Source organism: Gorilla gorilla, chromosome 7 (assembly GCF_029281585.2).
Source record: "Gorilla gorilla gorilla isolate KB3781 chromosome 7, NHGRI_mGorGor1-v2.1_pri, whole genome shotgun sequence".
Lineage (NCBI taxonomy): Eukaryota > Metazoa > Chordata > Mammalia > Primates > Hominidae > Gorilla > Gorilla gorilla.
Genome location: NC_073231.2, coordinates 68,149,050 through 68,166,935, shown reverse-complemented (window position 1 = coordinate 68,166,935; position 17,886 = coordinate 68,149,050). Strand labels below are relative to the sequence as shown.

The window sequence follows — 17,886 nt, the reverse complement described above, 5'->3', positions numbered from 1 at the left end:
TCTTACCCATAAAGATTATAAACTATACAAAGCATTTTTTTAAAATGGCCAAAGACAGCTTATGTCCTAAGAGTATGACTAACATAAGAGCTATCAATTAGTGGACATTAATAAAGAGTTTTCACAGCTTTCCAGTTTTTACTTCTAAGTAAAATGGATAAATCTATGAAAATGAAATTTTAAAGTAAACATTACCAAATTTGGTGCCTTTAGGCATCATTAAATCATATGCTTAAAAAAAAAAAACTCCAAGTATACCGATAAATTTTTATCTGAATCTTAAAGGGCAATAGCTATTTTAGACCTAACTTTAAAAAAAATGTGATTTTAAAAAGATCACAATTTCCCTGCAGCTACTCTTATACTTGGACTCTGGGTTGGCTCTGTGACTTACTTTGACCAATTGACATGACTTCCAAGCTTCTTTTGCTGTCACTCTTTTCGGAATGCTGCTGCCACTGTTTAAGAAACCCCAGGCATTTTGACAGAGGCTCAAAAGGAACCAAGGCATCCCTAACTAATCTCCAGACATGATTGCAGTCACATGCGCAAATGGTTATTTTAAGCCAGCAAATGTAGGCATTAACAGTTACACAATATACACCTGATACAGAAATTAGCACCAACAGTGAGACTGCTGCCCTAACAAAAACTTAGAACGCATGGCACTGCCTCACAAAGGCTATAAGAATAGTGAAGAAAATTGTACTAGCAGAGGCTGGAAAAGTAAAGAAACTGCTACTGAAAGCTGGAAAGACAGGAACTTGTGTCTTGTGGTGGCAAAACAACTGGCAAAACTATGAAGTTGTGACTCTGGCTGAGGTAGTTTCCAGGAAATGTTCAAAGCATCAATTGGCTTATTTTGGTTCTGTATAGTAAGGCATGGGAAGAGAGAGATGAAACAGAGAAGAAACTGTTCTGCTGGGTTGGATCCAGTCTCTGCAGCAAGCTGAAAATTCTCACAGACAGACAGTTTCAGGGTAAGGAATCAAGCCTGTGGCTGTTAGGCCCTTTGCTATGACTTCAGGTTTAAGTCATAAACCTAACAGACCTTCTTATGTAGACAAGGGGTGCTCCTAGGAGTCTTGAGTGTTTTCCCATAGTACACTAGCCTTCCAGAGAGAAGTCTGTGTGAATTACGACTTAACTTTTAGAGAACTTCTGTCAGTTTTATAGTAAACCCAAAGTTTTTAAGGAAACTATACTTTGCTGAACACATATAAAGATATTTCAAAATGAAAAGGGCCTCAAGGCACCCAACTTTGAACAAACAGGAAATAACCAATCTATTGTATCAGTCAACCTCAGAGCATCTGAAGCAAATACCGCAGTATTCATTTTCAGCAAATGTATCCCTTTAGTCCCTTTTTGTTCTTTTGGGCCCATGCATTAAAGTAATGACATTCAGTGATTCAACTATTTTAACCACTAGAAGAAATTAAGGTACACACTGAAATTTTGCTTCAGATGAGATTATAATTCTGCAACAGTGGCCAAGTCACTAAAGCCTCTGAGCCTGTTTTATCTTTAAAATGATTAGGCCAGTAGTAACGTCACAGAAAATAGCAGATTAGAACCCTCAGATAATTGGTCCCTCCACTTAAAGTACCTGATGCAAAAGTCCTGTACAAAATACTAGCAAATTGAGTTCAGCAGCATATCAAAAGGATAATATAATGACCAAGTGTGATCTATTTGCAGAATGCAAGGATGAGTCAACATACAAAAATCAATCGACATATTACACTAATAGAAAAAAGTCCCACATATTCATCTCAATTTAGGCAGGAAAAGCATTTGACAAAATTCAACACTTTTTTCATGATAGAAAACGACGACAACAACACTCAACAAACTTAAAATAGAAGAAAACATCTTCAACTAAAAGATCATACGTGAAAAACCCAAGCTATTATCGTACTGTTATGGTGAAAGACTAAAAGCTTTTTCTGTAAGATCAGGAACAAGATAAGGATGTACATTTTCACCATCTCTGTTTGACACACTAGTGAAATTTTAGCCAGAGAAATAAGGCAAGAAAAAGAAATAAAAGGCATCCAAACCGAAAAGGAAGATGTACAACTATTTGAATTTGTAGATAATCTGAAAATCCCAAAGAATACACAACACATATACACACAAATGGTAGAGCTAATAAATTCAGCAAAGTTTCAGAGTATAAGATCAACACACAAAAATCAGTTATGTTTCTTTACCCAAGCAATGAATAATATAAGGAAATTAAGAGAACAATTTCATTCATAATAGCACCAGAAAGAACAAAATACCTAGGAATAAATTTGACCACAGTGGGCCTCTACATTTAAAACTATAAATTTTGGTGAAAAGAATTAGACACAAGTGGAAAAATACTTTGTGTTCATGGATGGTAGACTTAATATTGTTAAGACATCAACATCCCCCCAATGTGAGCCACAGACAGAATGCAATCCCTATCAAAACACCAATGATTTTTTTTCCAAAGTGGAAAAATACCAACCCTAAAATTCATATTGAATGTGATGGAACCCCTAATAGCCAAAACAATCTTGGGGGAAAAAAAGTTGAATTCATAATTTCAGATTTCAAAATTTATTACAAAGCTACAGTAATAAAAACACTATCATTCTTTATAATAGTCTCTTCAAGTGGTGCTGAGATTACTGGATAGCCACAAGCAAGAGAATGAAGTTGGATCTCTACCTCACATCATACACAAAAATTAACTCAAAATGGATCAACAACCTAAATATGAAAGAGAACACTATAAAACTCTTGGAAGAAAACACATAAGTAAATCTTTATGACCTTGGATTTGGCAATGGATTCTTAAGTTGTGACACTAAGCAAAAAAGGAAAAAACAGGTAACTTGAACTTTATCAAAATTAAAAACTTCTGTGCATCAAAGATTTAATAAGACAACCTACAAAAGATAAAATACTTCTAAATCACGAGTTTAGCATCCAGAAAATATAAAGAACTCTTACAAATCAATAGTAAAACAAGACAAACTAAAAAACAGGCCAAGAGCTTGAATAGATATTTCTCCAATGAAGACACACAAATGACCCACAAGCAAGTAACACTCACTAAAATGGGCATGATTTTTTTTTTTTTTTAAAGAAAACAAGAAGTGATAGCAAGCATATGAAAAAGTTGGAGCCCTCATACATTGCTGGTGGGAGTGTAAAATGGTTCAGCCACTGTTGGAAACAATTTGGCTGTTCTTCAGAAAGGCAAACATAGTATTACCATACTTTCTAACAATTCTCCTCTTAGGATATACCCAAAAGAATTGAAAACAGGTACCCGTGTACATACGTGTTTTCATAGCAGCACTAGTAACTACAGCCAAAAGGTAAAAACAACCTAAATGTTCATGAAGAGGTGAATGAATAAACAGATTATGGGATATATTTTATAAATATATATATAACATGATATACATGAAATGGAATTTTAGCCATAAAAAATGAAGTATTGATATTGTTCATTTTCAAATGACTAACTTTATGTGAATTTCATCTCAATATAAAAAATGAAACAAAAAGGACTAGGTTAGATGATTTCTAAGATTTCACAAAGGTTTAAAATCATAAGTCTATAATTCTTCCTTATTTTCTGGATACAGGGTGGAAGGGGTTAAAAATAAAGTTCAGCAGTTTAATGCCCTACTCTTGAATATGAGGAGACAAGCCAGGATCATAAGATATTTGAGGAAGACTTCCAACATGAAATAAAGACTAAATGAGAAAAAAAGAACCACGGAAGACAATAGAGAGAATATAAGAAAATTAAAAAAAAACACTAATTTGTATCTTCAGAGTTAAAAAAAAACCAAAAAAAGTAACAAAAAAAATAACAAAAAACAGGTGCATAGGATTCATGAAAAGGTGATCAGCAATCTTGGAAGTTAAAGCCATAGTTGTCAACACAAAATTCAATGACATGGCTTAAAAGACACATTGAGCAAACTCCCAGATGACACTAAAATATTAGTTAAATAGAATGTAGGAGATAATATAAAAAGACATTTTCTAAAAAAAATTTCCTTAGTGCTACAGGACATACATCTCTAGGTTGAAAGGGTTCTCTGACTGCCTAGTACCAAGAATGGTTGGGGTTAGGAACTGCAAGACATTATCATCAGACATAATCTATAAAAGAGCACAAATGGAATGGTATTAGATTTCTCAACACCCTAAATGACAGAAGACAATGTCTGCAAAAAAATGACACTGTTAAACTATCAATCATGAGCCTATTTACAGAGGTTCAGAAAATTTATTACATTAATTCCTAGGAAGTCACTTGATCAAAACCTCTAGTAAGAAAGATGAGAGAGTCCATGAAATGCAGCTTCCTAACAAAAATGTTAAGGAAAGTTTTAGAATATGAAATAGTCAGCTTAAAGAGCAACCAGATGTTTGAAACAGAACAGTTCCAAAATGGAGGTCTGAGAAAAGTGGCTTGATAGACTAAAATATGAAGCAGCATCTGCATCTGAAAATACTGACGCTATGATAACTACAAGGTAACAGCACAATAAGAAAAAAAAAATCTTCAAATAAAAATCTGTGGGCTGTACAAGAAAATGTAATCATCGTTCAGGACCTAGCTCAGCAGGGAACAGTTAAGTCTTCATAATGCAAATCTTAATGAACAAACTAGAACGTAATAAAGTATATAGGAAAGACAGAAAGAACTACATCTTATATGAGAAAGTCAATTAAAAATGTACATGGATTTATCAAAATGTCAGTATAGCCATATAATTTGGCACTCCATATACAAATGTCTTTACAATTAAAAGTAATCGCCTCTAGGTGGCAAAATTTGGGAAATAGGACAGGGATCTTGGGGTGTATTATTTTTTGGAAAGGATGTGCATGTGTTTGTACCTTGACAATTTTAAAAAATCAATAAAAATGACCGTTCGTATGATTTTTGTTCATTTTGTTCTTAGTATATCCACTCACCTTTGCCAAAATAAATCAATGTAATTCATGTGTGCTTAAAGTTTACTTGCAGTAAAATGTGATTTAAATCTTCACTTACATAATAAAGGATCTACATTTCTATGCAAGTCTGAATAGTACCTTACAGGTTTGATTGTATTACATAAACAAATCTTTATAATAGCTAACACATGTTGAGTGCTTAGCATATGCCTGAAATTGTTCAAGGCACTTTACACTTATATTTCTCATTTAATCTGCAAAATAACCCTCTGAGGCAGGTCCTATTATTACCCCATTTTAGACATGGGAAAACTGAGGTTCAGAGTTTATGGAACTCATCTAAAATTAAAGTTATATCTAGAACTGGAAGTGAGGTATCCTAATGCCAAAGATCAGGGTACACCACCTTTACCCAAAGCTAATAACTCAGTTGATGAGTTTAGATTCCCAAGTTTCATTTCTCTTCAACTTTTTAACTAAGAAAAGTATTTCACTTTTTGTGCTTTATAAACATACACGTGAACAATGACAAGACAGACACAAAACAGCATATAAGGAAACTATAGGCAACAATCTTCAACAATATTCAGTAATATTAATAAGATAATGATTTGATTTGATATCATGTGTCACAAAAATTCCATAGCACAATGACCACATATGAAATTTGAAGGGTACCAATTAAGTCAAAATGGCCTACCTGGCAGATTTATTTACACCTAACCAGATCTGCTTAACAAAATCACCCTCTATATAAAGTTATTGCTTTAACAGTCTTTGCATAAAGATGTCATGGAAAGATTAAATAGAAACATGTGAAATCATTTGTTCATTTATTCATTAACTTGTCAAATTCAGTTTTCTATACACTATGATGTTTATTCCATTTTGTACTATTAGATATACATATTTAAAAAAATATTTAACTTATTTTTATGAAGAAATTAAATATTTTCTGAAAAAGAATTATTTTATTATTGTTCTCTAGCAACAAACCTCAAACAATTCTCATCCAACTCAACTAACTCATTTAAATAACTTTGCTCAATGGCAACTTCTCTAAAGATCTAGTTTACACAATTCTATTCTACATAACACTGTTTACCCTGTTACATAGTATATAGTTAAAGAACATTTTTGTAATAAACATGTTTCTCTTTGATATGATACATAACAATATTTTCACACTTCCCAGCAATCACTCAAATATATTAAAAATGTATCCTTCTTTAAAAGGCACACACATTTACAGGTTCAAATCTTTATTGTTTTAAAATTGTACAGTTCTTTTACAATACAATATTTTGTTATTTAAATGACCTCTAAATGGTTAATGTGCAATGAATATCTTTTGTTCTGAAACTCAACCATGAATTACGATTTCATCAATATGATTATTCTAGAGTCATAAAGATGTTGGGAAGGTTTGAGTCTGCATTTGAAATGGTTAGTAGCACAGACTCTTCCCTTTAGAACCCAGATGACCAATCCACTGAAAGTGCTTTTGAAGATTGCTGATTATTTACGGCTGATCTTAAAATCAGTCAATCAAATTACAGTTCCTTTTTTTTTTTTGAAACATCAAAGGGCATTTAAAAAAACTGAAACAATTTGCTTTAGTATCTACTGAGGCAAACTCAAAATGATTATCAGCATGCAATAACACTCCTCTTTATTTTAAATAGTTTTGAATAATTTATACATTTTATAAAGAATGTGTTAAAGAGTGCAAGTATTCTGATACTGATTTCACAAAAGGACAAATGCTGGTAATAATAACATTTAACATCTAAGTTCAAGCTAGTGTATATTTAACAGGCAATTAATATGGCTCATCATAAGCCACAATGCACAAGGTATGCCCTTTGAGAAAATGAAGTAGTTTGGTCCGCATTTCTAGAGTTGTCTGGGTAAAAAAAAAAACCAAAAAACAAAAACCATTTTAATTCAGCCAAGGATTCTGATGAATTTATTATTCCTAAAATGAAGCCAGTTAAAAAGTAAACGATGTACACCAATGAAGTATATTGTCACGCTGACTTTTGCATAAAAAGATGGCCTGCTGTTTTTGGAGTGATGAATGAGCACTGCAGGACAAATCAGAAAAAAATGTCATAGAATGTATTAATTTTGTCCATAAGTTATACTTTCTTATTCCATGATACGGCTTTCACTCTGTAAAACTTTGTCCCCAAAGGAACTTTAAATCTGTTTTGTGCCTAAGAGGGAAAGAAAAAATGGAATCACTAGAGTGATTAAACCACATCACACACACACACACACATACACACACACACACACACACAAAGAAACAAAAAAATAAACCACATCACACAAGCACCCTCCTACCATATTACTCATTGCTGAGTATTGAGGGGTTGGAGGGATGTGGGGGTCTTTATCAAACTATGTAAGATCTACCCCTCACGAACAGGGAATATATTGAGTGAACAGGAAAGACAAAGTTGGTAGCCACTGCTAAAGAATATAATACAAAGTGGGCCATACATCATTGTTTTAAGTATCAAAGAAACCTCAATACTATATGGTTCAAGTTCTATTCGTATTTTGTACATTGAGGCCCCAAATTATAGTGAGTCAGGAAGAATGCTCAGAAGACTTCACTGACTCTAGAGCACTGATATTTTTATACAATCAGTCCATTTGTTAAGCCACCAAATACTTTACACTACCTTTCTTCAATGGGGGCAGAGTATGAAAATAATAAAAGATCAACTGTATTTATAAATAAAATTCCCTTTTTGTCTCTAGTTATGCAGGGATTTTTTTTTCTTGCAAATTAGTTACACTAGTAACCTAACAGTCATAGAACACAGACTTCGTAGTAGTTTTCCATTATATGTTGTAGTTACTACAAGATAGCTTGTAGTTAATCTATCTCTACTATCTAAGGGCAGCATGAATACTTATAAATTGCCAGTTCAAACTCACTCTCATTAAATTCAAGCTCTAACTGAAATGAGCATAAAGGCCAAGAACAGCAGTGGTAATGATTTCTATATAAAGCAGTATTAAAATCTTCTTTACAGTTCCCAGGCTTAGTATCACATGATGTCGTTTTTACCTTTTTGGCTTGACAGTATTCTTTTTCCATTACTTTTCCAAGTACCCAGGGTCTTCTAGATGCACCTGAAGCTAATGAAATTAAATAGTTAATCTCTTTTTGAAAGTATGATTATAATTATTCATGGAAACATAACTGCCAGAATTAAAACAGACTAAAAAAGCTCTCATGAGTGGAAGAATATGTAAGACTTTAAAAACTACTGAAATCACTGAAATGCTTAACAATTTACAAAACTAAATTCATGTTACTTTTCAACCAGTAATGTGTGTGTAGCTCTTGTTACTCATTAAATATACATGATATGTCAAATCACAGAAATAACAGCTCAGGAAACACTAATAATCTAAATACAAATCATGAACAAATATCTAGGAATTCTAGGCTAACTCAGTAGTGCCATCTATTGAAAGAACTAATAAAGATGACCTTTCCCATTTCTTTAAGCAAACAAAATGTATAGGTTCAAAGCAAAACACTGATTTTTGATGGGCAGTATTTTTAATACAAGTTCTCAAAGGCAGCAAGTGAACAGTTCTCACATCTGTATGCCACAGTGCTTGGCACAGCAGTGTGTATACAGTTGGTACTCAATAAATTAATAAGGGCTAAGAACCAAAAAATTCTAGAAGGGCAGTACTTGTGTGAATGAAGGAAAGCTGAAAAATGTGAGAGAAGACACGATAATCCTAGTCCTCATAAAGCCAAAATGTGACAAGCCAAGTGGTACCCATTCTCTTTTTAAATTCATCAGAAAAGAAGCTGTCTTATTAAAGTTGACTTCAAAAGTATTCAGGCAATAAACTACAGATGGCTTTCAACTTATGATAAGGTTATGTCCAGATTAAACCCATCCTATATTGAAAATATCTAAGTTGAAAATGCATTTAATACTTCTAATCTACTATACACCATAGCTTAGCCTAGTCTCAGAACATTTACATTAGCCTTCAGTTGGGCAAAATCATCTAACAAAAAGCATATTTTAAAGTGTTGAATGTCTCATGTAATTTATTGAATACTAAAAGTGAAAAACAGAATGGTTGTGTGGATACCGAAAGTAGAGTTTCTATGAATGTGTATCACTTTCACACCATGGTAAAGTCAAAAAGTTTTAAGTAGAACTACCATAAGTTGGGAACTGTCTGTATTGTGTTTAGGCTAAAGCCTTTGAAAGAAGGCATACGGATTTTTATTCCATAAAAATAATTTGGGAAGATATACACGAAAGATATCCCAAATAAATAATCAGAAATGAACCTGAAGAATACGATCACATGACAGAAACAGAAAAGCCTCTGGACAATAGGATGTGGTGAATTCTCTGAAGAGCAAACTAGCACTTCACAGCCAATTACTAACATCCAAAAAGAATCATCTAAAAATAAATGCTTGTATGATGCCAGAAGAGTAATAAGCCCCACTAACAAAAGGCATGAAAACACTCTGGTAATCCGCACTCTCCCAAGGCAACAACGCAGGGGTAGCATGATCCCAACTGGCATTCCTCAAAGGAAAAAAGGAAGGAGGGGTTATTAATGGTTAAGTAAGACTGCTAAATAAATAAATTCTTTTCTGCAGTACTTGAGAAAGCCTTTAAAATGGCAGTGTGCATTTTTAAAAAAGGTTTTTAATGTTTCCCAGATTTAAACACTGAAGTCTTCAAAATGAACATGGAAATGTTGAAAGGTAATGGGCTAAGATGAAACTTATCATCATACGGTTCTGGGGGAAAAAAGGGGGAACACATTTGTGTATATTTATATCTTAGATACATACACATAAAAAGATATTGCAAGTGGGGTAAAATGTTACAGATGAATCTGGGTAAAGAAATATAGGTTTTCTTTGTACTATATTAATCTTTGCGACGTTTTCTAAGTTTAAAAATCATATTCAAATAAAAGGTTTAAACAACTGAAAACCAAAAAACCCTATAAAAGACAAAAGAAATATCAGGTTCATTATTTTCAAGGTAAAAAGTACTAAGTAAAAATAGTAAGTTATAAGCTATCTTCTCATTTTTCATGGTTACATGATTACTGTTTCATGGATACTCTAAACAGCCAACCACAAATAGCCATGATGGAGTTGTCATGGGAAAAAGTGGCCTAGTTCAAGACTAGGAATTTGCCAGCCTGGTCAACAAAGCGAGACCCTGCCTCTACAAAACAAAACAAAAAATGGGCATAGTGGTGGTGCAAATCTATAGTACCTAGTCCCAGCTACTCAGGAGGCTGAGGCAGGAGGATTGCTTGGGCCCAGGAGTTCAAGGCTACAGTGACCAATGATCATGCCACTGCACTCCAGCCTGGGTAACAGAGCAAAAACTTGTCTTAAAGAAAAAAAAAGCCGGGTACGGTGGCTCAAGCCTGTAATCCCAGCACTTTGGGAGCCTGAGGCAGGCAGATCACAAGGTCAGGAGTTTTGAGACCAGCCTAGCCAACAGGTAAAAACCCGTCTCTACTAAAAATACAAAAATTAGCTGGGCGTGGTGGCACACGCCTGTAATTCCAGCTACTCGGGAAGCTGAGGCAGCAGAATTGCTTGAACCTGGGAGGCAGAGGTTGCAGTGAGCTGAGATCGTGCCACCGCACTCCAGCCTAGGCGACAGAGCAAGACTCCGTCTCGAAAAAAAATATCTATCTATAAATATATAGATAGATACTTGACTTTGTTGCGAGTCAGTCCAATTAGATTAGGAATATCAATCTAAATGGACTTACTTCGTTTTAGTGTTAAAAATAATTCTACTTAGGCTAAGTACGCCAGGATATCTATTCTGTTCTTTTTTAGTATTTTAAAAATCAAATAGATAATAGACATTGTTACTTAGTATATTTTAACAAAGCTTATTTCCTTTTTAAAAAAATAAGTGTATAGAACAGTATAATGATAAACAAGGTAGGAACATAGGATGATATAGGATAGACTAGACATTTTATAATTTAAGAAATTTTTGCCAAAAAATAATGCTTTTATATAAACAAATAAGCATACATTAATTTTGAATAGTCTGTACATGAGAATTTTGACAATATAATTATCCAACTGCTAGGGTTATGAGATGTCCGAATCACTGCACATTCTGATCAACTGGTCCCTTGTATAAGCTACACTCCTTAATTCTGAATTGTAAATGGAATCCATGAAAATAATCTAGATAATACAGATTTTATAAAAAAGCAGATTACACAGGGTTCCCTCTTAGTGACTTAATTCTTATGTAATTAAACAGGGAAAAAAAATCTTTACTTATATAATCTCCTCCATTCCAGGTTTATATTTTAGTCATGGAATGACACTTACCACCCTCACCTGGTTTGAGATCCAGGGCAGGTAGAGACTCTGAATGTAGAAAATATAAAGTAGGACTAACAGTAAATAACACATAATTGTCATGGCGTTCGTCTAGGATGATGAGTACCAAATCTCCCACCTGAAAACTGAATAAAGAAATGCAATTTTATTGACTTAGAGTTACTTTCAATCCCCCTATTCTGAAAACTTAGCATATATACTTAATGCTCAACTACATATTAAGATATTAATGCAACATTAAATTTCACATTTACATGATACTCTTTTTGCATTCTGCCCAGGTCCTAATGGGACTGCTGGTCATGCACAGATATTCAAAGGATGATGTCAGGGGCTGTCAAAAACCAAAAATTTCTTTAATAAAGTTTCCATTATCTAACGTTAAGGAACTGGATGAAAAGCAGAAAAAGCACCCATTACAGTTTATCCAGTCATAGCAAGATTTTTTTCTCCTAATCTTTCATTTCACACCAAAAATTCAGAGAGACATCTCATATACAGTCACAGTGTCAAAGAAAAATTAGATCTTGTCTCCAAACGTAGTGCTCTTCAATTTATAAGAAAAAGCAACTGAGCTAGGTCCAGAAGTCAGGTGCTTAATTAGGTCTAAACAAGTCAACAGATACTACTATTTTGGGGTATAAGCCCGAAAGAAGACAGGGAAAGAGAGAAGTGGGTACAACCAATTACATGCTTAAGTGGTGTTTGTCTCTTTACAGCCTTTTTCAGAACTGTTGTTCCAAACATCAAAAGGCCTTGAAAATCAATCTCATATTTTTCAGTTGTCAAGATCATTTAAATTGGTAGATCCTATACCTAATAAATCATCAAAATCAGCTGGGGAAACTTTTAATGTCTTTTATTTATTAAGTTACCCTACAAATACTTAGTGATTACCTAACAACCATGTGGCAGGCACTGTTTTGGCTAAATGCCAAAAGCTAATAACTTAAAATGGGGAGATGGGATATGGGGCCTCTATGAGGCAGTATTTTTGGAGCTCCTCTCTCTCTAGTCTCTGAAAGAACATTAATGAACGGCCCATTGACATGACATACAGCTGGTAAAGACAGATACCACTAAGCCCTTTCAAATCACTGAGAGAAAATGAAATTTTAATGAGACATGAAAAGTCAGAATCACAGATATCTGACAACCAAAAATGTGGTCAACAAATGTAGAAATTTAGAAATAAAATACAAGAAGTTAAATAAAGGGTCTTAACTTTCACAACCTTCCTGTCAGGATAAAAGGCTGAACACTATTCATAAGTTGCTAACAATGCTTTTATTATTCCAGAGCTCCATTTAAATAACCAAAGCTAAAGAAAAATTTTAACTATGGGGTAATACAGTGCAGGAAAATTATTAAACCATTCAACTGATAATAAATTCTGTAAACCAAAAATAAAATTTGAAGCCCCCCCAACCAACCATCTGAATGAACTTCCTCCTCTAGGCCAGTGCCCTATAAATTTAACCTGAAAGACTGGTTCAGGCCATGACAAAAGGCAGGGGTTGGACTTGCCTCATCATGTCCTCTTCCCTCTTAGAATTCAGGAAAAGTCAACAAGAATTTAACACTAACACAGAGGTTAAGCCTGATAAGAAACATTTACAAACTATTATCTGTCAGGCCTGCTACCTGGAGGCTTCATCTGCATGACAAAACTTTGGTCTCCACAACCTCTTATTTTAACCTAGACATTCCTTTCTACTGACAACTCTTTCAACCAACTGCCAATCAGAAAACTTTAAAAATCTACCTATACTTTGGAAGCTACCCTCCCAGCTTTTCATTTGTCCCACCTTTCTGGACCAAACCAACTTGTATCTTCAATGTCTCATGTCTCCCTAAAATGTATGAAACCAAGTTTCCCCCTCACCGTCATCCAACCACCTTGGGCACATGTTCTCAGGGGCTCCTGAGGGCTGTGTCACAGGCCATGGTCACTCATATTTGGCTCAGAATAAATCTCTTCAAATATTTTACAGAGTTTGACTTTTTCATTGACAATTTGTTTATTATGAATTTGTAGAATATTAATAAAATGAAATCTAAAAACTAAAAATGAGGAAACACTGCAACTTAAAAACAAATCAAAACTCTCCAACATAGATTAACAAGACTAAGGAGATAAATGGGATTTAAAAGAGGTAGCACATGCTGAAAAGTTAACTGGAGGAAAAGGCTTCAAGGATATTTATGTTAATCATAATGCTATAACAGGAAAGTTTTGGCAATCTAAATGTTTCCAGAATAACAATTTAGAAAAATCCTGCTTTCCAATAAAAAACTTTTACTACTACTGAGTGCAGAACACTCAGCTCAATGAACCTGGACCTGAATTACTGTCACTGAAATACATTTTCATTAACAATTCAGTGAATGTTTTTCACAGAAAAATACCCACAAAACTAAAATACTTACTCTCTAATAGCTATCTTTTCAGAATGCCTTGAAGATACTGAAGACATGCTCTGAGACATCTAAAAAAAAAAAAAAAAAGTTTATGAACTTACACAATTTGAGTACCACATGCATTCTTACTGCAAAAATTTCACCCACTGTTATACACATTCAAGCCTGTGTCCAGCTTTAAAGAACCCAAACTAATATAGTTCTTATGTTCATTAATAATTCCTTTATTTCAACCATTAGTAAATTTGGTTAGATTAAAAACTGATTTTTGAATCACATTTTATTAATATTACATATTTAATCTTAAAAATAAAACACAGAGACAAGGACAAATTTTTCAAGAAGACTTTGAAAATTCTAATGCGTTAGATTCAAAATCTTTCATTTTGGAAAAACAACAATGTTGGAAACAAGTGCTCAGTGTACCCAAAAGAAACCCACACTTAGAAAATTTCTTGGCAAGGCAACTTTACTTCTGCAGAAGGCTGCTGCTCACAGCTGTCACAATTGCAAGAGAACACCAAACAAAGGAAGGAAGGGGTTTTATCTCTAATGCAGTTTCTGTTTCTGTGTCCTTCCCCTATTGGCTGGGGTTGGACCACACAATCTAAGCTGATCCCGGTTGGCTCAGACCTAAACTTTTTCCAAATAGGGTAAAAGTGCGATTGGTGAGAAAAGGAGAAGGCAGAGGGGAGAAGGGGATGGGGTTGATTTACAATCTTACAATTTATGACCAGGAAGTTGAGTCTTTGAAGAGTTGAGTCTTTGTAGTTGTCCCAACGAACAACAACAACAAAAAAACCAAAAAGATTTAAAATCTCCAGCCCGGGCAAAATGGTGAAACCCCATCTCTACCAAAAATACAAAAAATTAGCTGGGCATAATGGCAAGCGCCTATGGTCCCAGCTACTCGGAAGTCTGAGGTGGGAAGATCACTTGAGCCTGGAAGGCAGAGGTTAGAAGTATAATGCAGCAAGCAAAGACACCTGGTGACCATCAAACAGGCCATCTGGAGGCGGAACACTATCTGAGGAATTTAGAAATAATTAAACTTTCCTAGCATGTGGTTACAGGTCTCTTTCAAAAATGCTGTAAGTAACTAGAACTTCTATACATCTCCGGAATGTATGCATGCCAAAACTCACTGAGCAACCCTTGCTGACATCAAGACACAAAAATGTCTACAAATGTAATCATTTATCATGACCTACATGGCCAACATTGGTCCAAACTACCTTTAAGATCCTGCCTTAAGGTCCATATATGCTCGTCGGGAAAATTCATCACAGTGTGCTCAGTCCTGTCTTGCTGAGGCACCCAGCTACACTCTTCAGCATCATTCGCTCTAATAAAACTTTCCTTTTTCAAACCTATACTGTTGTCAGTAAATTCTTCTTACCAAACCAGAGTCAACCACTTTGCAATGCCAGCGCTCTGACACCTTGCCTAGCAAACACTACTACTCTTGTTAAACTGGGGTGGGAGCATAAAGTTCTGAAGGCTGAGAACAAACCTCTTTTCTCATCTTCAATGAAACTTCTGAGATGTCTCAGTTTAAAAAAATTTGTGAACAATCACGAAACAATGAATTTTGTGATAGCCACCCATTTCCTCTACTGATGATGAGCACAATCAAATGGTACTTGCTAGCTGATAAGCTATAGCCATAGCTTAGCTGGGACTGTTCTCCTCTTCAAACAAGCTTCAATCCATTTATCCACACCATCTCATAAGACCTGAAGCATGGAAACCAAGGTCTTTGAAGCTTGAAAGGGTGATAAAAACACCTATTTTTCCCAAGCAAAGTGAGCCCAATGCATGGTTGCACAAACCAAGGACAGATAAGGATATTTTGTTTATTAAGTCAAATTTTGATGCTCTGAATTTCCTCCACTTCCCTCTGAACACTATCTGGTACAATGCAGGGTTTTAAAAAGAGAAATAACACAACAAATAATAACTAGGAAGGCCTAAAACTGTATAGCAACTTACTAAAATTATCCAGACAAATGGTCTATATCCTGCCAGTGAAGATAAGATTGACCATCATTTTTAAGACCATAATGCAACTTTAGTTTTTTAAAAGCTTAAGTTTTTTATATATTACAAATGAAGACAATGGAAAAAAAAATTTGTTAATATAGCTGTAAGTCTATGTGAAAGTGTGATTTACATTTGGACACCTTTCTGAATGTGACTGTGATGCTCTCTGGGTCTGAAAGACAATTTATTCTGTGAAAAGAAAATAAATCTTGGGAACCAAAAATCACTAAGGAAAAGGGAGGTCAAGCTGGGAACTACATCCAGCAAACCTGCCTCCCATTTTATTCCTAAAATAAGATAGCTACAAAGACCTCACAATCTGCCCACAAGAAAATTCCTTGTGGACAAAAAACAGAACTTAAAGTCATCCCTCTGTTCCTCTGCTCACGTGAGACAAATGCGTATATGATTGCTTTCTCGGCCCCACTGCTTCAGACTGAAGCATAAGTGACAATTCCTCTACCATCCTCTGACATGTAAATTGTGTATTCAGTGAAAGGCTAATCACAGTTTCAAAATAATGCAACCATTTGTCTCTTATCTACCTATGACCTGGAAGCCCTCTTCCCAGCTTTGAGTTGTCCCACCTTTCCAGACAGAACATCTTACATATACTGGTTGATATCTCATGTTTCCCTAAAATGTATAAAACCAAGCTGTGTCCTGACCACCTTGGGCACATGTCAGGACCTCCCGAGGCTGTGTCATGAGCTCGTCCTTAACCTTGGCAAAATAAACTTTCTAAATTGATTGAGACCTGTCTCAGATACTTTTGGGTTCACAATTAATTTACAAACATATGCCAAGCATCTATAGTATATCAGTTACCATTCTAGAGGCTAAGAATGTAGCGGTGACCAAAACTGACTAAAATTGTTGCCAAACAGAGCTTATATTCTATTGAGGATAAATAAAGCATACTACATAAAACACATATTGAGTCATGTCTGAGATAGACCATTCTTCTAAGTCTTTGTGATAAAATTAATGATTCACAGTATAATCACTACAAAATATGTGATTTTTGCTGTTCAAGTTAAGGTATAAAGAAGAAAGGAGATGTCTCACTACAAGATATTTTTATTTTTTAAACAAACTAAATTCTAAAAAGTATTTCAAAACTTTTCAAAAGTACTGAACAGAAGCCTTAAACTGTTCCTACTACCTTGTAAACTGTAATTAATAGAACTTGAAAAAATAAAGTTATTGCTTTATTAAAACATATAATTGGCTGCAAAATGGGCTGTTCAAATAATTGGTTAAATTCACAGGTAGCCAAGGCAGTTTGGCTGGGTGCAGCAAAATTCCAGGCAATTCCAATTTGCCTGGAATCCCAGCACTTGGGGAGGCTGAGGCAGGCGGATCGCTTAAGCTCAGCAGTTCGAGACCAGCCTGGACAAGATGGTGAAACCCCATCTCTACGAAAACAAAAAAACAAAACCTAAAACCAAAACAAAACAAAAATTAGCTGGGTGCGGCGGCACTCGCCTGTACTCCCAGCTACTTGCTGAGCTGAGACAGGAGGATTGCTTGAGCCAAAGAGGTTGAGGCTGCAGTGAGCCAAGATCGCAACACCACACTTCAGCCTGGGCGACAGAGAGAGACCTTGTCTTGATTTTTTTTTTTTATTAAAAACGAAACAAAACAAATCAATAAAAACCAGGGCAATTTACAGTACCACATGGGATCTCTTGCCTTTCAGGCACTTTCACTTAAAAATAAGATTCATGAAAAGGGCTGGGTGCAATGTTTCACACTGTAAATCCCAGCACTTTGGGAGTCCAAGGTGCGCAGATCACCTGAGGCCAGGGGTTTGAGACCAGCCTGTCCAAAATGGAGAAATCCTGTCTCTATTAATTATGCAAAAATTAGCCGGGTGTGATGGCGCAGCACACTTGTAATCCCAGCTACTCGGGAGGCTAATGCACAAGAATCACTTGAACCCGGGAGGTGGAGGTTGCAGTGAGTCGAGATCACACCACTCCAGCCTAAGCTACAGAGCAAGACTGTCTTAAAAAAAAAAAAAAATCATGAAAAGATACAATGTATTAAAA

At 35.0% G+C, this 17,886-nt stretch overlaps 1 protein-coding gene across 5 annotated transcripts in view; it reads right to left on the bottom strand.

Moving 5' to 3' along the window:
• Window positions 1-6,207: 6,207 nt before the first annotated feature.
• RB1CC1 (RB1 inducible coiled-coil 1) overlaps window positions 6,208-17,886 on the bottom strand; it is an 88,958-nt gene continuing 77,279 nt past the window's right edge. For 3 of the 5 annotated variants that reach the window (XM_019032475.4, XM_055348775.2, XM_055348774.1), the window contains exons 21-24: window positions 13,799-13,857; window positions 11,357-11,493; window positions 8,048-8,118; window positions 6,208-7,181 (exon numbers count right to left, since the gene is read on the bottom strand). In XM_019032475.4, coding sequence (XP_018888020.2) covers window positions 7,104-7,181; window positions 8,048-8,118; window positions 11,357-11,493; window positions 13,799-13,857 — 345 coding nt within the window. In that variant the 3' untranslated portion in view covers window positions 6,208-7,103. The remainder of the gene's footprint in view (window positions 7,182-8,047; window positions 8,119-11,356; window positions 11,494-13,798; window positions 13,858-17,886) is intronic. The other 2 variants (XM_019032476.4, XM_055348776.2) reach the window with 1 other exon arrangement.